Source organism: Muscardinus avellanarius (assembly GCF_963383645.1).
Source record: "Muscardinus avellanarius genome assembly, chromosome: 1".
NCBI classification, from domain to species: domain Eukaryota; kingdom Metazoa; phylum Chordata; class Mammalia; order Rodentia; family Gliridae; genus Muscardinus; species Muscardinus avellanarius.
Window position 1 is genome coordinate 233,273,099 of NC_137786.1, and position 26,303 is coordinate 233,299,401.

General features: G+C 55.2%; 2 protein-coding genes across 2 annotated transcripts; one reads left to right on the forward strand and one right to left on the reverse strand.

The window, feature by feature from the left end:
- Positions 1–337: 337 nt before the first annotated feature.
- Positions 338–20,748, forward strand: ACTN3 (actinin alpha 3; the record flags this gene model as incomplete). The annotated part of the gene is made up of 21 exons (XM_080717233.1): positions 338–478; positions 6,109–6,223; positions 6,366–6,485; positions 7,519–7,605; positions 7,682–7,769; positions 9,571–9,649; positions 9,730–9,811; positions 13,137–13,222; positions 13,494–13,586; positions 14,860–15,090; positions 15,218–15,365; positions 16,555–16,705; positions 17,219–17,327; positions 17,410–17,550; positions 17,730–17,912; positions 18,336–18,470; positions 18,565–18,744; positions 19,626–19,772; positions 19,860–19,925; positions 20,352–20,510; positions 20,590–20,748. 21 exons carry the CDS (start codon positions 338–340, stop codon positions 20,746–20,748), a joined length of 2,700 nt encoding a protein of 899 aa, XP_080573359.1.
- Positions 20,749–21,467: 719 nt separating this feature from the next.
- CTSF (cathepsin F) lies at positions 21,468–26,303 on the reverse strand (the record flags this gene model as incomplete). Its single annotated transcript, XM_080693493.1, has 14 exons — positions 21,468–21,542; positions 21,623–21,681; positions 22,059–22,149; positions 22,230–22,294; positions 22,364–22,483; positions 23,218–23,298; positions 23,376–23,472; positions 23,557–23,702; positions 23,805–23,918; positions 25,087–25,162; positions 25,279–25,340; positions 25,432–25,516; positions 25,799–25,897; positions 26,091–26,303. The coding sequence occupies 14 exons, from the start codon at positions 26,301–26,303 to the stop codon at positions 21,468–21,470; spliced, it is 1,383 nt and encodes a 460-aa protein (XP_080549619.1).

A 26,303-nucleotide genomic window follows, 5' to 3' on the forward strand; every position in this document is an offset into this window, starting at 1 on the left:
GCCGGGAGGGCAGCCTTTAGCGAGGTCTGCACCCACTACCGATATTACCACCTCTATTTTACCGAGGAGGAAACAGAAAGGGCCCGTGTCTTTCCCAAGGCAACTCAGCGCCCAAGCCTGGAGCTGAAACGTGAACCTGGGATTTGCACCGGGAACTCTACCCCAGGGTCTCCCAATTCCCCCAATTCCGCACTCCCTAGCTCCCGGGCAGCGTCCCCTATCCGGCCCCACCCACCACCCCCATATTTAGTGTGAATCCGATCTGGGGCTGGGCTGGGCCCTACTTAAAGGGGCCGAGTGTCCAGGAGCACGGAGCGGAGCCGGGAGCCCCAGCGAGATGATGATGGTGATGCAGCCCGAGGGCCTGGGGGCCGGGGAGGGGGCCTTCGTGGGCGGCGGGGGCGAGTACATGGAGCAGGAGGAGGACTGGGACCGCGACCTACTGCTGGACCCGGCCTGGGAGAAGCAGCAGCGGAAAGTGAGTTCTCACCCATCTCCCGACGGCAAAGCCGAGGCCTGGGAGGCTAGACGGTTGTCCCGGCATCTCTGCAGGTCAGGCGCGGAGCCTGACTGTAACTTAGAATGCCCACCCCTGGTCCTGCCCACCGGCCCTATGCGGACCCCAGGGAAAGAAGAGAGGCAGAGCTCCGGGCTCGTTCCCCTGGGCCCACCGCCCCAATTCTGCTGGCAAAAAGGAGTTGTGCACAGGTCAGGAGAGCCAAGTTGAGGGCTGGGGGCTGAGGAAAATCATCTTTCTCTCCTGTTCATCCCACCCGGAGGGAAACAAGCCAAACACAAAGTGGACCCAGGAGTATGGGCGGAGGACCATCCCAGACCCCACCCTCCCTCTGTTCCTTATCCTCTGGGGGGGTGGGGTCCAGCCAGAGTCACTCTATCTCATTTGACAGTTGAGGGAACCGAAGCCCAGGAAGGGACAGTGACAGGCCCCAAGTCAAATGCTGTCGTGAAACAGGGCCCCCAAGCTAAGTAAAGGTCTCATCCCTTGCCTCACCCCCACCCCTTCCCATATCACCCCTCCCTGCCTCGGGGGCCTGAGTCTGCTGAAAAGGCTACAGGTCCAGAAGGAGGGGAGCCCCGGGTCCCCTTACTAGTAACCTGACCCTCCGGCCAGATGGGCATTTCGTGCTGAGGCAGCACCTTGGGGGAGCTCGAGGGGGGCATGGGGCAGCTGCTGCCCAGGCTCAGCCTGGTTGGGCACTCCAGCCCCCCCCCCGGAACTATTTTCACTCCCAGACTTTCCCGGGTGGAGGGGGCAGGACACCTGGGTTCCCTGCTGAGAAAATGATCCCAGCCTGAGTGAGAAGAATTTGAGGACTGGCAGGCCAGGGGTAAGGAGCACCGTGAGGTCACGGGCTCCAGCTGAGTGCCAACAGCGCATGACTCCAGGAAAGGCCAGGGAACCCTGGTGCCCAGAGGGATGTGCAGGATCTGAGAATCCCAGAATTACGAATCAGAGCATTTCCGCTGGGTCAGCCGACCCCGAGGTGCAGGAGGCTGAGCTGACTTAGCTGGGGGTGCCCGGGTGGCATGCCTTCCTCCAGGCTCCCCCTGCACCTGCCCCAAGCATGGCTGTGCTCCCTGGGTTCTGCAATCGCCCAGTGAGGTCATCCCTGCCCTGGCTCCAGCTGCCACCTGCTCTGTAACCGCTCCTGTCCCCCTCCCGCCACCCAGGCTTCGCCCAGAACCAGGACCAGCTGCCCCTCACATGAAACAGGCCAGGCTATGTCTGACCCTGTCACTTAAAATATCAGGAACATCCTTTCACCCCAGTTGACAGCCACCCACCTCATTGTCTGACAGCTGCCCAGGGCTGATGCTCTGAAAATCAATCAACGTCTCTTACCACCATTATTTATCACAAGGTTGAAATAAACATCCTGGCTGGGCATGGGGGCGCACGCTTGTAATCCCAGTACTTGGGAAGCTGAGACAGAGGACTGCAGTTTGCGGCCAGCCTCAGCTACTTAGTGAGGCCCTTTGCAACTCAGTGAGACCCTGTTTCAAAATTAAGAATAGATAAGAGGGCTGGGGGTGTAGCTTGGAGGTAAATGCCCTGGGTTCCATCTGCAGATAGACGAGAGAGAGAGAGAGAGAGAGAGAGAGAGAGAGAGAGAGAGAGAGAGAGAGAGAGAGAGAGGGGAGGGGAGGGGAGGGGAGGGGAGGGGAGGGGAGGGGAGGGGAGGGGAGGGGAGGGGAGAGGAGAGGAGAGGAGAGGAGAGGAGAGGAGAGGAGAGGAGAGGAGAGGAGAGAGGAGAAAGATCCTGTGGTCTGCTTTGGCCCTGCCCCATTCCTGCTCCTCCGTGCTCCCTTTTTCGCCAGTGACTCCTCTACCCCAGGGCCTCATGTGGGTTTGGAGCACCCCTGCTTCCTCCTTCCTGGGTTTGCTTCCTTCAACTTCACCCAAAATCTTTTTCTTGGGGGATACTGGGGATTGAACCTGGGTGGGCAGAGGGGAGGTCCTACTTTATAGCTACACCCCTCACCCTTTTTATTTTTAGTGTGTGTGTGTGTGTGTGTGTGTGTGTGTGTGTGTGTGTGTGTTACTGGGGATGGAACCCAGAGGCCTTTTACCTCTGGCTACACTCTCAGACCTATTTTATATTTTTTATTTGGAAACAGGGTTTCACTAAGTTGCTGAGAGCCTCACTAAGTAGCTGAAGCTGGCTTCGAACTGCACAATCCTCCTGTCTCAGCTTCCCAAGTACTGGGATTACAAGTGTGCACCACCATGCCCGGCTCCGCCCTTTTTTTTTGAAACAGAGCCTCACTAAGTTGCTGAGGACCTCAATAAGTTGCTGAGGCTGGCCTCGAGCCTGAGATCCTCCTGTCTCAGCCTCCCAAGTGCTGGGATCTCAGGCGTGTGCCATCTCACTAGACAAGCCAGTGCTGTTTTAAGAGCCCAGAATCATCAAGAGACAAAGCCCCTGCCTCTATGTCACTCACCTGATCGCTCCCGGCCCCTCGCTGACACCTTTCCCCTCTCTTCCCATCCCTGCCACCCCTCCTTGCTGCTCCTGCTACTCTTCCAGGCCTCTGGTCTCCACTGCCAACAGAACGAGCGTTCTCAAATACAGTTCTGCGCACCTCCCTCTTGCCTGGCTCCCTCTGGCTCTCAGGACCAAGTTCAAGCTCTCAAGCTTAGCACCCAAGGTCATGCATGACCTGGCCCTCACCGCCCCTCTGGCCTGCCTTTCACTGCTGATACCCCAAAACCCCCAGCTTCCTTCCAACACTGCCCAGAAATCTGTAGTCCTACAGACGCACCAACTGTTTCTCACTGAGCGCTTGCCCCGGTGGTGGTGCCTGGACTGCCCTCGCCTGTCTGCGTAGTCTCTGCTCTTCCAACGCAGGCTGGACTCCTGGGAGTCCTCTCAAAGGCCCCCACCTGATGGTGGCTGTACCTCCCATGGGTCATCCTCGTGCCTGACGGACTGCAGGAACTCCCTTAGCCAGGGACCTCATCTCATTAAGAGTCCTGTCTGAAGCCAGGTGTGCAGTGCACATCTGTAGTTCCAAGCAGGACTTGGGAGGCTGAGACAGGAAGATCGCAGGTTCTAAGACAGGCTCAGCAACTTCAAGAGGCTCTCAGAGCTGGGCGTGGTGGGCACGCTTGAAATCCCAGGACTTGGGAGGCTGAGACAGGAGGATCGCGCAGGTTCGAAGCCAGCCTCGGCTACCTAGTGAGGCTCTCAGCAACTTAGTGAGAACCTGTTTCCAAATAAAATACAAAATAGGTCTGGGGGTGTAGCCCGGAGGTAGAAGGCCTCTGGGTTCCATCTCCAGTGCCACATACACAAAAAAAGAGGCTCTCAGCAACCAAATAAGACTCTGTTTAGAAATGAAAAGTAAAATCAGGATGGGGGTGTAGCTCAGAGGTAGAATGCTCCTGGGTTCAATTCTCAGGACCATTAAAAAACAAAGTCGGGCCGGGTGTGGTGGCGCACACTTGTAATCCCCGCACTTGGGAGGCTGAGACAGGAGGATCGCACAGGAGGGTTCGAAGCCAGTCTCAGCTACTTAGTGAGGCTCTCAGCAACTTAGTGAGACCCTGTTTCCAAATAAAATATAAAAAGGGTCTGGGAGTATAGCCCGGAGGTAGAAAAGCCCCTGGGTTCCATCCCCAGTACCACCAAAAATAAATAAATAAATAAAGTCAGTTCAGCTCATCCTTCCCTGCCTGCAGACTAACCAGACCCAGACTCCAGGGTTAGAAAGAACTGCCGAGAATAAATGCCCTCTCCGGTGCTCAGACCCCCATCAAGTAGCACTAAGTAGCACTTCTACACCTCTGCTGACAGGAAGCTCGCTCCCTTCCTTCAGCGACCACAGCCCCTTGAGTATTTAAAGCATCACCTTGCAAAAAGTATTTGGGCATCTGGAAAGCTGACCAAAGGCAAGGATTCCCAAGAGCTTCCAGGCCACCTCCCAGGAGGGTGTAGTTTGTGCTGTAGGAATACTCTGGATTCCCAGAGTCCTGCCAGGTTGGAAGAAGGACCTTAGACTTCATGGAGTCTGACCCCTTGATTATACAAAGGCGAGACACAGCCCCAGCCCAGATCAGGGAGAGTGAGAGGTTCTGCTGGGATTGGAGCCAACCACGGAATCTGCCAAGACTCCATAGCTAATGGCAATGCTCAGGGCCTGGAAGCTTGATAGGTTGGTAGAAACCTGTGCACCAGGCTCCAGGTCGCCCCATCCCCAACACACATAGCCATGCACCGCCCCCCATATCAGATGGAGACTGAGGCTGAGTTGGGGGGAGACTGTCACCTCCAGAAACCAGGTCAGGCTGTCCTGAGTGTTCATCAGACTCCTCCCCACGGCCTGCACAGTGCTCCCTGGAGGCCGGTCCACAACCTGGGGTGGTGGGTGCTTCCATACAAAATTCCGGAGTTTAAAAAGGCCACAACTCAGCCAGGCACGGTGGCACATGCTTGTAATCTCAGTACGTGGGAAGCTGAGACCAGACAATTGCAGTTCATAGCCAGCCTCAGCAATTTACAGAGGCCCTATGCAAATTAAAGAATAAAATAGGGCTGGAGGTGTACCTTAAAGGTAGAATGCTCCTGAGTTCATCCCCAATCATATCTCTCTCTCTCTCTCTCTCTCTCTCTCTCTCTCTCTCTCACACACACACACACACATACACACACACACACACACACACACACACAGAGTGAGAGGGAGAGAGAAAGAAAAAGCCAGGTGTAGTGGCACACGCTTGTAATCTCAGCATTCTGGAGGCTGAGACTGGAAGATTGTGATTTGCCGACAGCCTCAGCTATTTAGCAAGGCACTTCGCAGCTCAATGAGAGCCTGTTTCAAAAAAAATAAAAATAAAAAGAAGACGCCGGGTGTGCTGGCGCACACTTGTAATCCCCGCGCTTGGGAGGCAGAGACAGGAGGGTTGCGCAGGTTCGAAGCCAGCCTCGCTGGAGTGGTGGAGCACGCTTGTAATCTCAGCATTCAGGAGGCTGAGACCGGAGCATTGCAGTTTGCGGACAGCCTCAGCTACTTAGTGAGAATTGGTTTCAAAAATAAATAATAAAAAATAGGGCAGGGGGTGTAGCTCAGAGGTCAAATGCTCCGGGTTCCATCCCCAGAGCTGCAAATAAATAAATAAGTAAAATAAAAAGAATAAATAATAGGACTGGGGGTGTAGCTCGGAAGTACAATGCCCCTGGGTTCCATCCCCAGTACTGCAAAAAATAAAATAAAAAGAAAACAGAAGAGAAAAAAAGAAAGGAAGAAAAGAAAAAGAAAGGCTATAACTCCCTGGGCTGGTCCCTACACCTCAGAGAAACTCATGCTTTGGGGCTTTTCTAAGCTCCCTTCCAGTGTTTAAGACCAGCCAAGGCTGGGGTCTGGCAACAGGGTACCTCAAGTCCCAACTGGGACCTGCATGGGGCCCAGATCCCATTTTTCTCCTCCCATGAGAGCTAAAGCTCAGAGAGGGAAAGGGACTGGCCTACGGTGCACAGCAAGGCAGGGCCTGAGCTGGGACTTGAATTCAGGGCCTGGGGCTCTGAGATGGTGGCCTGCCTCCCAGACCTGGTCCTGCGTCTGAGCACTGTCCTCCGCCCTCAGACCTTCACAGCCTGGTGCAACTCGCACCTGCGCAAGGCGGGCACGCAGATTGAGAACATCGAGGAGGACTTCCGCAATGGCCTCAAGCTCATGCTGCTGCTGGAGGTCATCTCAGGTGAGGTGAGACGGGTGCCCAGGGCCTCAGACCCCGGGGGGCCCAGACCAAAGTGATGGAGGGGACTTAGTGGGTGGTGGGGGAGAGATAATGTTCAGTGCAGCTCCTGAATTTCACCCTTGACCTCTGCTCCTATACCTAGGAGAGAGGCTGCCCCGGCCCGACAAAGGCAAGATGCGCTTCCACAAAATCGCCAACGTCAACAAGGCCCTGGACTTCATTGCCAGCAAGGGGGTGAAGCTGGTGTCCATCGGTGCTGAGGGTGAGGAGGGCACCAGGGGACTGGGCGGAGAGGGGGGCTCTCCTGACGTCACAGGCCACCTCCACAAGCCTCAGTTTCCTCATCTCCGCAACGGGCGTAACCACCCCGGCCTCAAGGAGAGGCTGAGGGGAGCAAATGCACCCAAAGCGCCTGGTGCCTAGGAGGTGTTCAGTGAATCATTGTAAAATAACAGAGCTGGGCGTGGTGGTGTACACCTGTAATCCCAGCACATGGGAGGCTGAGACAGGAGAGTTGCAGGTTCGCAGCCAGCCTCAGCTATTTAGTGAGGCCCTCCGCAACTTAGTGAGATCCTGTTTCAAAATAAAGAATAGCCGGGCGTGGTGGCGCACGCTTGTAATCCCAGCGTTTGGGAGGTGAAGACAGGAGGATCGCGCAGGTTTGAAGCCAGCCTTGCTGACTTAAGAGACCCTATTTCCAAAAATATATATATAAAATAGGTGTCTGGGAGTGTAGCCCAGAGGTAGAAGGGTTTCCAGGAACCCCAGTACCACCAAAAAAAAAAAAAAAAAAAAGAATAAAAAACAGGGCAAGGGGTGTGGCTCAGAGGTCGAATGCCCCTGAGTTCCATCCCCAGACCCCCACACACACAAAAAAAATAATAATAAGGCTGGGTGTGTAACTTGGAGGTAGAATGCCCCTGGCTTTCATCCCCAGTACTGCAAAATAAATAAATAAATTAATAATAATAAAAAAGAATAAAAAATTAGGACTGAGGCTATAGTTCAGAGGGTAGACTGTCCCTGGGTTCTATTCCCATTGCAGCAAAAAAATAAATAAATACATGAATAAATAAAATAATAAAATAAATAAATAATAGGGTTGGGATGTAGCTCAAAGGTAGACTGCCTCTGGGCTCAATCTCCATTACCAGCCCAGTTTAATAATAATAATAATTAATAATAATAACTGATGTCTATGGAGCACCTGCTAGGCCAACGAGGGTCGAGAACGAGGGTCAGGGGATGAGCGGCTGGACGGTGTATGAGTGCCAGCCAGAGCCTGTTCCTTGCAGAGATCGTGGACGGGAACCTGAAGATGACCCTGGGCATGATCTGGACCATCATCCTCCGCTTTGCCATCCAGGACATCTCAGTGGAAGGTGGGCAGTGGGGAGGGGTGAGGGTGGGAGGCCCCACCCCCTTTGCAACGAATGCTCACACCTCTTGGCCACTCAGAAACCTCAGCCAAGGAGGGCTTGCTGCTGTGGTGCCAGCGGAAGACGGCGCCCTACCGCAACGTCAACGTGCAGAACTTCCACACCAGGTCTGTTGGGTCAGCACGAGTGCCCCGGGAGGAGCCCTTGCTGGTCGCTGAGGGGACCCAGCTGCCCCCCACCCCCCAGCATCTTCCACTCTGTCCCCAAACCTGAGGGAGGGAGGGGTCACAACTAGGTTCTCAAACCAGTGTGTACGTGCAGCAGGCCTCTGTTGATGTTGGCCTTACTGAGTTGAATGGAACCAAATTCAGAAGAGTTAGAGGATTCCTGAAGCAGGGAGCCTTGGAGACATCCGCGGGAAGGGTTCCGCCAGAGAGAGCCCAGAGGCCAGAGGCTTCTAGAATTTGGTCTGTTCTTGTCCAGTGTGGTGGTGCACATCTGTAATCCCAGTACTTGGGAGGCTAAGGCAGGAGGATTGCAGAGTCCAGGCCAGCCTCGGCATCTTAGCAAGATACTGGGCAACTGAGTGAGACTGTCTCAAAATAAAAAAATAAATAAAAAAAAAGAAGGGCATGGTGGCTCACACCTGTAATCCCAGTACTTGTGAGCTGAGACAGGAGAATCACAGGTTTCAAGGCCAGCCTCAGTAAGTTAGGCCCTCTGCAACTTAGTGAGACCCTATTTCGATATAAAAAATAAGAGCCGGGTGTGGTGGCGCATGCTTGTAACCCCAGCACTTGGGAGGCTGAGACAGGAGGATCACACAGGTTTGAAGCCAGCCTCAGCTACTTAGTGAGGCTCTCAGCAACTTAGCAGGACCCTGTTTCCAAATAAAATATATAATATGTCTGGAAGTATATATACCGGGCATGACAGTGCACACTTGTAATCCCAGCATTTGGGAGGCTGAGACAAGAGGATCACGGTTCATGGCCAACCTCAGCTACTTAGTGAGGCCCTCTGCAACTTAGTGAGATCCTGTTTTCAAAATAAAGAATAGCTGGGCGTGGTGGTGCACACTTGTAATCCCTGTGCTTGGGAGGCTGAGACAGGAGGATCACACGGGTTCGAAGCCAGCCTCAGCTACTTAGTGAGGCTTTCAGAAACTTAGTAAGACCCTGTTTCCAAATAAAATATAAAAAAGGTCTGGGAGTATACCCCCAGTACCACCAAAAAAGAAAAATAAAAAAGAATAAAAGGAGCCGGGCGTGGTGGGCACGCTTGTAATCCCCGCACTTGGGAGGCGGAGACAGGAAGATCACACAGGTTCGAAGCTAGCCGCACTGGCTTAAGAAACCCTGTTTCCAAATAAAAAATATATTTAAAAAATAGGCCTGGGAGTGTAGCCTGGAGGTAGAAGGGCTTCCAAGAACCCCAGTACCACCAAAAAAATAAATAAAAAATAAACAAAAAAATAGGGCAGGGGTTGTAGCTTGGAGGTCAAATGCTACTGGGTTCCATCCCTAGACCCGCAGAAAGAAGGAAAGAAAGAAAGAAAGAAAAGAAAGAAAGAAAGAAAGAAAGAAAGAAAGAAAGAAGGAAAGAAAGAAAAGAAGGAAGGAACCAGAACCGCACTAAAAGAGAAAGGAAGGAAGGAAGGAAGGAAGGAAGGAAGAAAAAATAGGGCTGGGGGTGTAGCTTAGAGGTAGAACGCCCCTGGGTTCCATCCCCAGTACTGCAAGAAAGAAAGAAAAGGAAAGGAAGGAAAGGAAGAGAGAGAGAGAGAGAGAGAGAGAGAGAGAGAGAGAGAGAGAGAGAGAGAGAGAGCACACAGTGTGTGGTCTGGCCTCAGCATAGGCGTGTGATGGAATGGTGAGGTGCTGGTGTGCCAGGCAAAGGCGTGCGCCGTGTTACAGACAAGGCCGGCCTGGCTTGCGCACAGCCTCACCGCCCCTCCTCTCTGTCCAGCTGGAAGGACGGCCTGGCCCTCTGCGCTCTCATCCACCGGCACCGGCCCGACCTCATCGACTACGCCAAGCTGCGCAAGGTGGGTCTCTGCCACCCCCGGCCCCAACCCCTGGCCTCAGCCTCAACTCACCTCTCAGCTCTGTCCCGTACACCATCTAGGACGACCCCGTCGGCAACCTGAACACTGCCTTCGAAGTGGCGGAGAAATACCTGGACATCCCCAAGATGCTGGACGCCGAAGGTGAGCCAGCCTCGCCAGGCGAGGTCTCCGCTTTGTCCTGGATGGCGCTGGCTGGCTGCCCGCCTGTGCCCCGCTCTCTTCTCCTGCCTGGAGGTTGTGTCCCCAACCGCACTCCTGGTCATCGTTCCTGCCACCACCACTTCTCCAGGAGCCCTCCCTCCTGTCCCAGCTTAGTGAGAACCGCATAACTTTATGAGACCCTGTTTCAAAATAAAAAGGACGGCCGGGCATGGTGGCACAAGCTTGTAATCCCAGTACTTGGGAGGCTGAGACAGTTTGAGGCCAGCCTCAGCTATTTAGTGAGGCCTTCTGCAACTTAGTGAGTCTGTTTCAAAATATAGAATAAAAAGTAGGGCTGGGGGTGTGGCTCAGATGTAGAATGCCCCTGGGTTCAATCCCCAGTACTGCAAAAAGGGGGGGCTGGCGTGTATCTCAGCATTAGAACATCTCTGTGTTCAACCCTCAGTACCAGAAAAATAGTGGAAAATATTTTGCTCCATGTGATAAGCAATAGATTTCTGTCTTCGAAAACAAAACCACAAATGACAAGGTGGGCAGTGAGCAAAGGGTATAGATTATTTACAGAAAAGAAAACCTAATGGTTAATCAACTATGTTTATTTATTTTATTTTATTTTATTTTTTTGTGGCACTGGGGGTGGAACCCAGGGGCTTTTCTACCACCGGGCTACACTCCCAGACCTATTTTAATTTTATTTGGAAACAGGGTCTCATTAAGTTGCCGAGAGCCTCACTAAGTTGCTGAGGCTGGCTTCGAACCTGTGCGATCCTCCTGTATCAGCCTCCCAAGTACTGGGATTACAAGTGTGCGCCACCGCGCCCGGCTAATCAACTATGTTTAACCTCCTTAATCAGAGAAATTAAAATTTAAAGCAAGCATGCTGATACATTTTTCACACTCCAGATATGTAAGCATGCTTATTATATGAATGAATCCTTCTTTGGCTGGGTAAATCTCAGTGCTTGGGAGGCTGAGACGGGAGGATTGCAGGTGTGAGGACAGCCTCAGCAAGCAGTGAGACTCATCATCAGGATGAGATCTGGTTTCAAAATAAAAATAAAGCCGGGTGTGGTGGCGGCTCTGGGTTTCATCCCCAGACCCGCAAAAATAAATAAATAAATAAATAAATAAATAAATAAATAAATAAGAGCCAAGGTGTGGTGCCACACCCTTCTAATCCCAGTATTTGGGAGGCTGAGACAGGAGAATCAGAGGTTTGCAGCTAGCCTCAGCTACTTAGTGAGGCCCTTCACAATTTAGAGCCTGTTTTCAAAATAAAAAATAAAATAGGAGCCAGGTGTGGTGGCACACACTTGTAATCCCAGCATTTGGGAGACTGAGACTGGAGAATTGTGGTTCATGGGACAGCCTCAGCTACTTAGCGAGGCCCTTTGCAATTCAGTGAGACCCTGTTTCAAAAATAAAAAGACTAAGCCGGGCGTGGTGGCGCAGGCTTGTAATCCCTGCACTTGGGAGGCAGAGATAGGAGGATCGCGCAGGTTCGAAGCCAGCCTCAACTGGCTTAAGAGACCCTGTTTCCAAATAAAATATATAAAAAAAAAATAGGTCTGGGAGTGTAGCCCGAGGTAGAAGGCCCCTGGTTTCTATCCCCAGGACCACCATAAATAAATAAATAAATAAACAAACAAATAAACGAATGAATAAATAATAAAAAGACTAGCCGGGCGTGGTGGCTCATGCTTGTAATCCCAGAATTCGGAGGCTGAGACTGGAGGATTGCTGTTCGCAGACAGCCTCAGCTACTTAGTGAGGCCCTCTGCAACTCAGTGAGACCTGGTTTCAAAATAAAGAAAAAAAAATAGGACAGGGGGTGTAGTCGGAGGTCAGATGCCCCTGAGTTCTATCCCCAGACCCGCAAAAAATAAAAAATAAAAAATAAAAAGTAAAATAATCCCAGCATTCAGGAGGCAGAGACCTGGAGGATCACGGTTCGTGGACAGCCTCAGCTACTTAGTGAGGCCCTCTGCAACTCAGTGAGACCCGGTTTCAAAATAAAGAATAAAAAGGAGGGCAGGGGGTGTAGCTCAGAGGTCAAATGCCCCTGGGTTCCATCCCCAGACCCGCAAAAATAAATAATAAATAAATAAATAAATAAATAAAATAAGATAAATAAAAAGACTAAGAAATAGGGCTGGGGTGTCTCTCAGAGATACAGTGACCCTGGGTTCCAACGCCAGTACTGCAAAAAAAAAAGAATAAAATAGGGCTAGAGGTATAGCGTGGAGGTAGAATGGACCCAGTACCACACACACACACACACACACACACACACACACACACGTACACACACTCACACATACACACAAAACCAAAAATAAAAAATAGGGCTGGGGGTATAGCTCAGAGATAGAGAGCCCCTAGGTTCAATCCTCAGTACCACAAAAATAACAATTAATAATTAATAATAACAGGGCTGGGGGTGTTGCTTGGAGTTACAATGGCCCTGGATTCAATTCCCAGTGCTACAAATAGATAAGTAAATAAGTCCTTCTTTGAATAGAGATGCTGGGAATTGGCCCTCACTTGCTCTCTCCTGCCTCTCCTCTGTAGAGCGGCTCCTCCCTCTGCCTCAGATTCCAGTCTTCTGGGTTATTGTGGTGATGTTGGTCCCCCAAGACTGACAGCTCTTCTGGGGCACATTCAGCCTCTAGTCTCTGTGCTCGAGCAAGCCATTTAGTCAATGGAGCAGAAAACCTTTGTGTGCATGTGTGTGTGTGTTTGTGGTACTGGGGACTGAACCCAAGGGCATTCTATCTCTGAGCTATACCCTGGTCCTTTTTATTTTTATTTTTTTATTTTGAAACAGGATCTCACTGAGTTGCTAAAGGTCTTGCTAAGTTGCTGAGGTTGGCCGCGAACCTGTGATCCTCTGTCTCCCAAGTACTGGGGTTACAGGCACGTACCACCACGCCCGGCTAGCAGTAAACATTTTCTGAGCACTTACTGTGTGTGGCGCCTGATGGAGAATGGGTTCTGGCCTTCAGGAGCTCATGGCCTTGGGGAAGGGGCAGACAGACAGAGCGGCAGGGTGGAGTAGCAGGCAGTGTGGACGGTCCCCCACGAGGGCTGCGGTGTCTGCTCACTCACCAGGGGTAGGCGCCCGGCCCTGGGGTGGTCAGAGAGGGCTTGGGGGATGAGAAAAATGCTGGGCTTGGGGGTACCTGGCAGCTGGCAACTGGATGTCTTCATCCCTCCCATCCTGAGGGGTTCTCTGCCTGGGAGGGACTGACCCCGCTGTCCACCCCTGGCTCTGGTCAGCATGCACCCTGCCGCCCTCCCCCAGACATCGTGAACACTCCAAAGCCGGATGAGAAAGCCATCATGACCTATGTTTCCTGCTTCTACCACGCCTTCGCCGGGGCTGAGCAGGTAAGGGGGGGCCTGGCCTTGCTGACAGCCCAACACTTGGAGGTGCCAGTGGGGCGCGCTCCTGTCCCAGCTGCACACACTCGGGCCCAGTGAGCTCGGGAGCAGAGGCCTCCAACCTGGAAGCTCCCCCCACCCAAGAGATGTACTCCCTCCATCCGTCGATGGCCAGTTTGCATGGGTTCTTAAAGGTTTTACAGGAGACTGAGTCAGGGGTGGGCATGTCCCAGGCCATCGGTCTTAATGCCAGCCCTGCTGCCCGTCCCCACCACAGGCAGAGACAGCTGCCAACAGGATCTGCAAGGTGCTGGCTGTGAACCAGGAAAACGAGAAGCTCATGGAAGAGTATGAGAAGCTGGCCAGTGAGGTGAGGCTGGGGCCAGCGGCCCCCCCTCTGTGCTGTCCCCACTGGGGCCTGCTGGCCCTCCCAACCCCAGCGCGAGCTGCAGAGCCTCCCTCTTCTCAGAGTAGGCCTGGCCTCCCCCAGCCTCCCTCTGCTCCTCGCCACACATCATCTGCCCTCTGCCTACCCAGGCCCCGGGTCGTCCAGATTCACCCATCATTCATTCACTGTATGTAGGCAGCCACATGACCCTTTGCTCCTTACCAAATTATAAAGGTCTCGGGTGTGGTTCGTTGGTAAAGTGAAGTCTGTCACTGCAACAAAACAAAACAAAACAAAACAAAAGCTGGGCGTGGTGGCACACGATTGTAATCCCAGCATTTGGGAGGCTGAGACAAGAGGATCTGGGTTCTGGGTTTGCGGCCAGCCTCAGCTACTTAGTGAGGCCCTCCACAACTTACTGAGATTCTATTTCAAAATAAAGAATAAAAAATAGGACTGGGGGTATAGCTCGGAGGTCAAATGCCCCTGGGTTCCATCCCCAGTACTGCAAATAAATAAATAAATTAATTAATTAATTAATTTGGGGTGTATCTCAAAGGTAGAATGTCCCTGAGTTCATTCCCTAGTATCACAATAAATAATTAATTTAATAAATAAAATATAGCCAGGTGTGGTGGCTCACGCTTGTAATCCCAGTACTTGAGAGGCTAAAATAGGAAGAGTACAGATTAGTGGGCAGCTTCAGCTACTTAGGCCCTCCGCAACTTGGTGATAACCCTGTTTCAAAATAAAGAGTAAAAGCCAGGCATGGTGGCGCATGCTTATAATCCCAGCATTTGGGAGTCTGAGACAGGAGGATCTTGGTTCAAGGACAGCCTCAACTACTTGGTGAGGCCCTTTGCAACTCAGTGAGATTCTGTTTCAAAATTAAAAATAAAATAGGGGGTGGGGATGTAGCTCGGAGGTAGAATGCCCCTGAGTTCCATCCCCAGTACCGCAAAATTAATCAATTAATTAAAGACTAAAAAATAGGGCTTGGGGTGTGCTTCAAAGGTAGAATGCCTCTGGGTTCAATCCTCTGGGTCAATCAATTCAAAACAAATAATAAAATAGGGCTGGGGATGTGGCTTGGAGGTAGAATGCCCCTGGGTTCCGGCCCCAGTAACACACACACACATGCACAGTCACCCCCACGTCTTAAGGCCTGGCTCTCTGGCCACAGCCGAAGTGAGTGGGCAGGGTGGCTGAGTTGGCCAGGGAGCTCAGAGCCCTGTGCTCTGCCCGGGCCCGGCAGCTGCTGGAGTGGATCCGCCGCACCGTCCCATGGCTGGAGAACCGCGTGGCTGAGCCCAGCATGAGCGCCATGCAGAGAAAGTTGGAGGACTTTCGGGACTACCGGCGCCTGCACAAGCCACCCCGAGTTCAGGAGAAGTGCCAGCTGGAGATCAACTTCAACACGCTGCAGACCAAGCTGCGGCTGAGCCACCGGCCCGCCTTCATGCCCTCGGAGGGCAAGCTGGTCTCGGTGAGCCAGGCCAGGCCTGGGGGTGGCACCCCGCTCCGCCCAGGAGCCCCCGCGTCGCCTCGGGCTCTGTGTTTCCATCCGTACGATGGGTGAACTGTGATGGAGGACACTTCTGCCTGCCCCACAGGACATCGCCAACGCGTGGCAGGGGCTGGAGCAAGTGGAAAAGGGCTACGAGGACTGGCTGCTCTCAGAGATCCGGCGCCTGCAGAGGCTCCAGCATCTGGCAGAGAAGTTCCGGCAGAAGGCCTCCCTGCATGAAACCTGGACTCGGGGTATGTACAGATCGTGGGGCAGCAGCCTCTCCTGGGACGGAGCCCTGGCAAAATGCACAGGACGGGAGCAGGTGCCCCGCAAGGAAGCTGGAGACCCTGACTTGCTGAGGCACAGCCTCACAGTGTATCTGTAAACTCGGGACCCTCCTCCAGGCTCCCGCCCTCTGTAGGTCTTTTCTGATTAACCTGCTGTTTAGCATTGTATTTATGTGTAGCAGGTGTCCAAAGGTGACTTTGTCCCTAACCCTAACAGCACTCTGTCATACTCAAAGGCAGTTAATGCAAAATATTGCATGAGTTAAATATACCACTCTGTGGAAAGTCATTCACTCAGTATTCTGTCAGAGATTTTGATCCTGCAAATGAGTTAGTCCTGCCTGAAAATAAGGAGCAAACACTAATAACAGATACGGACATAATGAATAACAATGGTTTGATGTAATAAATTCTTAAGCTGACACTGATTATGTGACCTTGGGGAGATCTCCGAGCCTCTAGCCTTCAGTTAACTCCTCTGCAAAATGCACAGGCAGAGCAGGGCGTGTGGCGCACCCTTGTAATCCCAGTACTTGGGAGGCGGAGACAGGAGGAGCGCACAGGTTTGAAGCCAGCCTCAGCTACTTAGCGAGGCTCTCAGTAAGGTAGTGAGACCCTGTTTCCAAATAAAATATATAATAGGTCGAGGGTGTAGCCCAGAGGTAGAAAGCCCCTGGGTTCCATCCCCAGTAACACACACACACACACACACACACACACACACACACACACCAAGCACAGGCATGCAATAAAGGGTGCCTTCAGCTGTTATGATTATGCTGGCTTTTATTTACAACATTGTGATAATTATTCATTCACAAAGTACTTTTACATTCATTATTCATTCATCCAACACGTATTCATCAAGGGCCAAGTGCCAAGCCTTGGGGAGACGTAGATGAACGAAGAAACCAGGTCATGGCTCACAGGGCTCACGGAACCGAGCGGTAGTTGGGGACCAAGTAGTTCCCAGCACCGCGCTCGGAGCCAGCCTGGACGGTGCGGGCTGCCGCGCGGCAGGTGCTGCACTTTATCACCCGGCGGCGTCTCAGAGCACACGCCCCGGGTAGGCGGGCAGGCTTCACCGCCCTCGCGAGCCGCGCTCCTGCCCCGGCCCCCGCTGGGTGACCGTTCTGAGCCTCTCTCGGAGCAGGGAAGGAGGAGACGCTGAACCAACGCGACTACGAGTCGGCTTCGCTCCAGGAGGTGCGGGCGCTGCTGCGGCGCCACGAGGCCCTGGAGAGCGACCTGGCTGCCCACCAGGACCGCGTGGAGCACATCGCCGCGCTGGCGCAGGAGCTCAAGTAGGCGTGGCCTGCGGCCGGCCCCGCCCCCGCCCCGCCCCGCCCAGCTCCTCAGGGCGCTCCGACCCTTGCGTTCCCCTGGGTAATCCCGCCGGGGTGCTGGTGTCTTCCCGTGCCCCCACTAGCTCCAGCCCTCCTGAAACCCCGTCCTCGTCTCGTCCCCTCTGCGGCCCACACTTCCTCACTAGCGCTCCGTCTCACTCCGCGGCCTGCCTCACAGACTGACCGCTCCCTTCACCCCAGCCTGCCACCCCAAACCTCCCCACCAGCCTTGATCTGGCCGGCGACTCTTGTCGGATAACCCCGCCCCCGGAACTCGAGGCCCCGCCCCTCCATCCAAGCACCTCCAGGGACTGGCACTGAGGACCCGCGGTCCCCAGGTCCTGCAGGAACACAGTGGGACCCCCTCTAGAAAGGCCCCGTTTATCCTCCACTTGCCCGGGCTCCCTCAAGCCTCGCCTGGCATCCAGTGGGTGGGCAGTCAGGGTCCAGCCCCACACTCTTTGCCTCCAGTGAGCTGGACTACCACGAGGCGGCCTCGGTGAACAGCCGCTGCCAGGCCATCTGCGACCAGTGGGACAGCCTGGGCACGCTGACGCAGAAGAGGAGGGATGCGCTAGAGGTGGGGGCTGCGCCGGAGCTGGAGCAAGAAGGGGCAGGCCCCCTGCAGGGAAGGACCTGACCCGCTGTCCCCTGGCTCCTAGCGCATGGAGAAGCTCCTGGAAACCGTTGACCAGCTGCAGTTGGAGTTTGCGCGCAGAGCAGCGCCCTTCAACAACTGGCTGGACGGGGCAGTGGAGGACCTGCAGGACGTGTGGCTGGTGCACTCGGTGGAGGAGACCCAGGTGGGTGCAGGCACTGTGGGGTGGTTCTGGAGGGCGTGGAGTGGGACGACTTGAAAGCGGGTGCCTGGGAGGAAAACCTGGGCTGGGAGGAGGGAGGTCCCAGCACACCGCTGCTGCCGCCCCTGCCCCCTGTGGTTCAGTGGGAAATGCTGGCTGACCCTCCCTTCTGTTGCCCCAAGAGCCTGCTGACAGCACATGAGCAGTTCAAGGCAACACTGCCCGAGGCTGACCGAGAGCGAGGCGCCATCCTGGGGATCCAGGGCGAGATCCAGAAGATCTGCCAAACGTACGGGCTGCCGCCCAGAACCACCAATCCCTACATTACCCTCAGCCCACAGGACATCAACAGCAAGTGGGACATGGTCAGTGCCGCCAGCAGCCCTGCCCACTCCCTCCTGCATGACATCCACTATGGAACCTGGGGTGTCCCAAGATATGGGGAAGTCAGTCCACCTCCAGATGTGGGTCTGCCACGGACTCCACATGGCACGGGACAGGTCACCTGCCTGCCACAGCCTCACCTGTATGGGTGCAACAGCAGCATTCTATCAGAATGGGGGCATCTTTCACAAAAACACCTGTTATGAGTGACGTCATCAGCCTTGTTTTACAAACGAGAAGCTGGAGCCTACAGAGCTTGAGTGCCTTGCCCCACAGCATGCCGACATGGTCCGACAGAGCTCATGGCGACCGAGGCTGAGGCTTGAGGGGCTGGGGCCTCTCTCCCCTCAAAGCCCTCTCCCAGTCCCCAGGGCTGGCCTTGGCATAACCACTCTCCTTCCCAGGTCCGAAAGTTGGTGCCCAGCCGTGACCAGACGCTGCAGGAGGAGCTGGCCCGGCAGCAGGTGAATGAAAGGCTCCGGCGACAGTTTGCAGCCCAGGCCAATGCCGTGGGACCCTGGATCCAGGCAAAGGTGGAGGTAAGGGCTTGCAGAGTGGGGTCTAGATGGAGGAGTGGGCAAGGCTGGGCCACAAGGCATTGGGAGTCCTCACCCTGCCTGGGTACCCCTGCAGGAAGTGGGGCGGCTGGCGGCAGGGCTGGCCGGCTCCCTGGAGGAGCAGATGGCAGGGCTGCGGCAGCAGGAGCAGAACATCATCAACTACAAGAGCAATATTGACCGGCTGGAAGGTGACCACCAGCTGCTACAGGAGAGCCTGGTCTTTGACAACAAGCACACTGTCTATGGCATGGAGGTGGGTCCCTCCCCACTCAGGAGAGAAAGGGAGGCAGTGCCTGCTGAGGAAGTCTGGGGTGTCCACAGCTGGACAGGACAGATCTGTCCCAGGAGGGTCCCCAGTTCAGCTTAGCAAGGTCCCTCCCTCATTTACCAAAAGGGATCCAAGACCCAGTGATAAAAAGTGACCTTTTCAGAGTCTCAAAGAAGTCTAGACACAGGCCAGGATTTGCCATGGCTGGCCAACCAATGCTCAATACGTGAGCCGAGCGTGGTGGCGCACGCTTGTAATCCCAGTACTTGGGAATCTGAGACAGGCAGATCATGGTTCACAGACAGCCTCAGCTACTTGGCGAGGCCTCTGCAACTTAGTGAGACCCTGTTTCAAAATAAAAAATAAAAATGGGGCTGAAGGTGTAGTTCAGAAGGATAGCCCAGGGTTCAATCCCCAGTACCTCTAAAAAAAAAAAAAAAAAAAAAAAAAAAAAAAAACATAATAGAGCCGGGCATGGTGGCACACGCTTATAATCCCAGCATTTGGGAGGCTGAGACCAGAGGATTGTGGTTCACGGACAGCCTCAGCTACTCAGTGAGGCCCTTTGCAACTCAGTAAGACCCAGATTTAAAATAAAGAATAAAAAATAGGGCAGGGGGTGTAGCTCAGAGATCAAATACCCCTGGGTTCTATCCCCAGATCCACAAAACAAAGAACAAAAACCATAATAAACCATTAAACTTTAAGGTAGGAAAGGCTGCTGGGGGTCACTTGGTAAAACTTCCTGGTAGAGACAGAGGCCCAGTGAGGGGTGGACTTGCCCAGGGTCACACAGCAGGCTGAGAGGAAACAGAATAGTGGCTGGGCACTGGCCACCCACCGACTGGCCCGTCTCCACTCCCCAGCACATCCGTGTGGGCTGGGAGCAGCTTCTCACTTCCATCGCCCGCACCATCAACGAGGTGGAGAACCAGGTACTGACCCGAGACGCCAAGGGCCTGAGCCAGGAGCAGCTCAATGAGTTCCAAGCATCCTTCAACCACTTTGACCGGGTCAGTAGGGGCCCAGCCCTTTGGGATAAGAGACATGGGGGAGCGACGGTGTCTGGGGATGGAGTCTGACATCCCCTCCCTTCACAGAAGCGGAATGGGATGATGGAGCCTGACGACTTCCGAGCTTGCCTCATCTCCATGGGCTATGACCTGGTGAGCACCCCAAACCCCCTTCCAGGAGTGCCACTGTTGTGTTAATCACCTACTGCGTGCCTTCCCCCTTCACGTACATTCCCTCTGCTTCCCATTACCCCCACATGGCTCAGAGAGGCCAACTAACTGGGACCCCAAGGGCTGAGCTTGCATTGTTTTTACTTCTGAGAAACAGCACTGCAGAGGGCTGTGGCCCCAGAAAAAGATCAGGACCAACAAGTAAAGGGGTGCTGCCACGGGCAGGAAGCAGGTGTTAGCCTAGCCCAAAGGACTTCCTAAAGCCAGGCTGGCTGGGGTCTTTTGAAGGAAGGGAGCACCCTCGTCACCTGAGTTGTGCCAGCCAAGCCTGGACAGGCCCCAGAAGGGACATTGGAAGCCCTCCTGGCTTCAACACCCATGAGCACAGTGCCTGGCCTGTCTCCACAGGGGGAAGTGGAGTTTGCTCGCATCATGACCATGGTGGACCCCAACGCAGCTGGGGTCGTGACCTTCCAGGCCTTCATTGACTTCATGACCAGAGAGACAGCTGAAACAGACACGGCTGAGCAAGTTGTCGCCTCCTTCAAGATCCTGGCAGGAGACAAGGTGAGCCCCGGGCTGTGGAGGGGCTGGTGGGCTGGGCAGGGCACAGGACCTGTGGCCCTCAATGCCTTCTCTTCCCCAGAACTACATCACCCCCGAGGAGCTGAGGCGGGAGCTCCCAGCAGAGCAGGCTGAGTACTGCATCCGACGGATGGTGCCCTACAAGGGAGCTGGAGCTCCGGCTGGAGCCCTGGACTACGTGGCCTTCTCCAGCGGCCTCTACGGGGAGAGCGACCTCTGACCCCAACCCTGTGGTTCCTGAAGAAAGCAGAAAAAGGCCTCTCCCTGTGGTTGATCACATTTGCCCACCAGTTCCAGGGCCTCAGAGATCGGCTGGCCAAGTGTTTCTGAATAAAGATCCATCCAAGGGCTCTTCCCACCTCTTGGTTCCTGATGAGAAGCTGAGCCTTCAGGCCCCTAGGAGGACCAGCTATTCCACCATCACCCACCAGTCGCCCCCGCACCCTTCCTTGTCCTCAGGGACTGAGCACTCACCACCCTGGGGACCAGGACACCTCTTTATTGCTGTTAGAGAAAGGGTGGTTACAAGTTTCCTGGATGTGTAAGGGGATAGTGTCTCCAAATCCAGGGGGACCAGAAAATTTCTAGTATCAGACAGGAAAGCCAGGGCAGAAAACCAGAGTGTGCTGCAGACAGAGCTGGGTTTGAGATGAGAGAATTCTCATCCTGCTCCTTACCGAAGCCCAGGTTCTCGCTCCAGCTCTGGCCTCCACAAAGGCACCTGTCACCCCAGGATCCTCCTAGCTACCACAATCAACAATGGTGGGGAACTTCGGAGTGGGAGTGGGGTGAAGAGAAGTAGGGGCAGTGCCCCCACTCACCCTGAGGTGCTCAGTGCCTGCCCCTCAGCCAGCTGTGCCTCCTGGGGAGGGGCCCGGACGTGCAGGCCAGGCTGGGAGGGGCTGCTCCGCTCAGCACCAGGTCCCGCCAGCACGTTCCTCATTCCACCACCGCCGAGCTGGCCATGGTGTTCACACCGCAGGCCCCGGAGCCGCGGTGCAAGTAATAGTAACCCTGGGGGAGAGGGTGGCTTGGTGAGGGTGCGCCGGCAGGAGAGAGGCTGACGGGCCAGCGGCTGCACGGCTGGGACTTACCTCCTCACCCCAGTCAGCGCCCCAGCTGTTCTTGATGGCCCAAAAGGGAATGCTGGAGCCTGGAGAGTGGTGCAGAAAGCCAGGTCAGGGCCCCTAATTCTCCACCAGCGCCTCAAGCACTTTACACCCTTCAAGTATCTGCAGGGCCTACTGTGTGATAGGGACTAGGCAGGGAGCGAAGCAAGAGAGGCTGCCTCCAGCCTCGGAGACCTGGCACCACACCAGTCACAACTAGGGCACCTGCCTCTAGCGTAACAGTCCCCTCCCAGGCCCCAGCTTTCCCACCCGCAGAGGGAAGGGATGGCGCCCCGAGACTGGGGGAAGGACGGAGCTCCTAGGTACTCTTCCAATTCCCCCTCAGAGGTCTGAGAGGCTGCTGTCCAACTCCTGCCTGTGGCCCAGGGCAGATGGACAAACAGACATCAGTGGAACTCACGGTTGCCATAGCCTACAACCAGTACAGCGTGGTCGATGAGCCAAGGGCTGCAGAGGGGCCGGAGCGGGTGGGCGATCCCATGGCGGTAGAACTGGAGGGGAGAAGAGGGGGCCAGCTCCAAGGAAAAGCCAGGGAGAGGTGGGGAGAGACGGAGCGGGGGCAGAGCCTCACCTGCATGCCGAAGGCATTGATGGCAACGGAGATCGGGCCCCTCTTGGCCAGCCAGGCCGCCAGCTCTGAGAAGGGGGGGGGGGGCGTCAGTGCACACCCAGGCCCAGCCCGGCCTCGCTCTGCCCCGCACTCACTCTGCTCATTCCGGCTCAGCTCCACGGAGTCATTGATGTAGACCTTGGCCTTCTCCTCTGAGAAACTGCAGGACTGCACGTGGCCCTGGTAGCTGTAATCATCCTCGGTCTCCAGCCCTCCTGGGGAGCGAAGCGGGTCGGGCAGGGAGAGAAAGAGCTGACTGCGTATCATCTGCTTGCACGCTCTCAGCCAGTGTGTGCTGAGCCCCCTACTTGCAGGGTCTCATCTCCTCACCTACCCAGGGCATGAGCCCTGCCCTGGAGCATTCTGGGGCAGGAGAGGCGGGAGCAGCAGTGAGGACAAAGTGGGAAAGTGGTGACTCAGCTCCGGCTTCTGCCTCTGGGAAGAGGGCTCCTCCCAGCCTGCACGGGAGCCTGACTACGGCCTGCTTGTCCACTCCGAGAGTCCACTCCTGATCCAGCCCATATCCCTGCCAGGCACCAGGGCCAGGCTCTGTCCAGCCACCTCTGTCCCTCGGCTCTTAGTCCTCCTGCCCCTGCAGTCCACCGCTGAGCGTTCCCCTCAGGGGTCAGGTGTGTTGCCGCCTAGCTCCACCATCTTGTCAACACATGGACCTCCGAGCAGTGAAGCCCCCACCACAGCCCCATCATGCACCTCTCCATAGTCTCCCACTGGACATTTATGGCAATCCCACAAGGTGCGCGTGAGGAGCCCTATCTCACAGATGAGACAAGTAAGGCTCTGCCAGGGCTGGTTTGTTCAAGGTCTTCAGCTAATTAGGGTTAGCACTGAGCCCCGAACCCAGTTGTGCATGCCTCTCTCCCTCATAAACTGGCTTCTTGCAGAGGGAGAAGTGGCGCCCAAAGTCCCTTCTGACCCCTCTAATGCGTACCCAAATTCTGTATGGCCATGTAGGCGTTGGAGGGCAAGCCACCCATGCAGGCCTTGTCCACCTTGTCACAGTCCAAGAGCTCTAGGAGACAAAGGCTGGTCCTGAGGAGCCCTCCGGAGGGGCTGGGCTGGGGGCGGGACGTGGAGTGGGATGCTCACCCTGCTCGGAGAGGGAGAGCAGGGTCCCCTGGTTCAGGAACCACTGGCCCTCCACGTTGCCTGTGACTGAGAAGGCCCAGCAGGAGCCACACATGCCCTGCAAGAGAAGGGCAGCGTCAGGGCTGGTCCCTTCCCTAGCACCGCAGTGTGCACACCTCCCCCTCACTGCTAGGGCTCCCACCTGATCCTTGACTTTGGTGACGGCCCCCTCCTTCCGCCAGTCCCACTCGGGTGGCGCAGGGTCATCCAAGGGCTTGGCTGGGTGCATCTTCTTCCCAAGGCCCTCTCGCAGAAGGGGATTCAGGTAGATGGTGTGGAACTCCTCCTCTGTGGGGAGGAGGACAGGGTATTTTAAGTCACCCCAGGTACCTGGGGGTGAGGGCAGGACCTGTCTCTCCCAGGCTCCACCAGGGCTCTAGCCACACCTACCTGTGAGGTCACTGAACTTGGTGACGCCATACCGAGCTGTGCCACGGTCCAGTGCCTGGATCTTCTGTGCTCGCACCATGTTTCTGGTAAAGACAGACAGTCGCCACTGCGCTTCTGAGGGCCAAAGAGCAGGAAAGGAGTGGCTCAGATCTCAGGCAGATCATAAAAGGAGGGCTGTCTGGGTCTGAAAAGCAGTATTTCCCATGGGGGAATAAACGGACTCTGGATTAGGCCTGCAGCAGGTGTGTGTGTGTGTGTGTGTGTGTGTGTGTGTGTGTGTGTGCGCGCGCATGTGCGTGTGTTGCTGGTATTGAACCTAGGGCATTCTACCTCTGAGATATACCCCCAGCCCTTTTTATTTTTTATTTTATTTAGAAACAGGGTCTAAGTTTCTGAGAGCCTAAGTTGCTGAGGGTGGCCTCGAACCTGCCATCCTGTCTCAGCCTCCCAAGTACTGGGATTACAGGGAACCGTGGGACTGGGGGTGGGGGGAGAACTAGACCTACAAGGGGTAGAGTAAGGGGCACACAGAAGCTATAACTTTCCATGTGTGAAAGCAGTAAATGAAATGGAGTCTGATGGGCAGCACCTGGGGAAACTGGGCAAGGCCATCATATCAAAGGGCCTCCAACAGAGAAAATATGGCCTCATCCTAGCCTGCCCAAAGGGACAGAAGCCCATGGTCTCTCTCTCTTTTTTTGGGGGGGTACTCGGGGTGGAACCCAGGGGCTTTCCACCTCTGGGCTATACTTCCAGACCCATTTTTATATTTTATTTGGAAACAGGGTCTCACTAAGTTGCTGAGAGCCTCACTAAGTAGCTGAGGCTGGCTTCGAACCTGTGCAATCCTCCTGTCTCAGCCTCTCGAGCACGGGAATTACAAACGTGCACCACCACACCCTGCCCATGGTTTCCTCTCTCCCTCTCCCTCTCCCTCTCCCTCTCTCTCTCTTTCTCTCTCTGTACTGGGAATGGAACCCAGGAGCATTCTACCTCTGAGCTACACCCCCAGCTAAGTTCCTGAGGGTATCAATAAATTGCTACACCTGACCTCCTCCTGTCTCAGTCTCCCATGTACGAGTATTATAGCTTCTGACAGGAAGATGAGGGAGGACAGGTACTTGAGGTGACTGCCCAGACAACAGAAGGCTGACAAGAACTGGGGGACTGAGGACTCCCTGAGAGGATGCAGAGCTTCTTGTGTCCTCCCGCTCCCCACCATCAAGAAACCAAGTTGGGGAAGAACCAATCAGATCAGGGGTCTGGGAAACTGGGTCCTCACCCGCCTCTGATTCATAAGACCGGTTGTAGGTGGTAACAAAGTTCTTGAAAATTGAAGCCATCTTCACAGAAAAGTCCTGGAAAGGCAGAAGGGGCTTTAGCAAAGAGTTCAGCCTCACTAGAGAGACCTACACCTGGGTGAAGGGAAACAAAGCCTGGGCAGCCGTGAGCTTTCCAGATACGGGCTCCTCACCTGGGGCAGGGGATTCTTGTTCAAGAGTGGAAGGACTGAATTGAGGGTCTCGTCTCTGTCATCTGGACAGGTGGGAACAGAGAAGAAATCAAGGCTGACTCCTGAATGTAGCCGTATCGGGGCTATCCCAGCCTCCTTGGGCTATCCCAGCACCTGTAACCTTGGGATCCACTGGGCCACAGTCCCGCCTGAGCAGTATGCGTTTCCCTAGCTCATCCAGGATTTCGAAGCTGCAGAGCTGGAGAGAAAAGAGGCCAGGATGGAGTTAGGGTGGGAACAAGGGCTGGCCGAGAGGCGGTAGAGGCTCTTTGGACGAGGACCGTCCCCAAGGCAGTCACCCCGAAGCGCAGTGACGGCACCCCGACCCCAGTTCTTTAAAGCTTCTTAGTCTCTGGCCCTGGGGGCCTTGAAAGTGCCTCTGGGCGGAGTAGCTGCTACCTCCGAGCGGACCCACCATCCATCCCAATTGCTGCTTGACTGAGCCCAAGGGCGGGGAACCCTCGGGCTCCCCATCACTCACTAGAGTTTTCTTGGATACCGGGAGCTGGCACACTGTGGGGTCCTTGCAGAGCGGCTCCTCCAGGGTGGCCTCCAAGGAGTACAGGGAGCTCTGGCCCGCCTGGATGGATGGAGGAGCGGTGAGGCAGGCCCTCCTCGGCCCCTCTATCTCAGGCCCCAGGCTCCCACCCATGTCCCCCAGCGCATTCCCAGTCTCCAAAGGAGCGCCTCGCCGCCGTCCAGACCCCGCCCCAAGTCTCGGCCCCCACGCTCCCCATCCCGGGGACCAGGCCCGGCAGCCCGCGCGTCCTCACCCGGCTGACGCGCCCGCGTACGGCCCCCAGCACGGCCCGCAGCCCCGGGGCCCGGCCGCGGTTGTACATCTCGAGCGCGAAGTGTGCGGGCGCCAGCAGCTCCCGGGCCGGCCGCGCCCAGGCCTGAGCTCCCGCTGCCCGCGGCTCGGCGGGGGCCGGGGCGGCGCCCGGGAGCAGCCCCAGCAGGCACAGCAGCTGCGGCCAGGGCGCCAT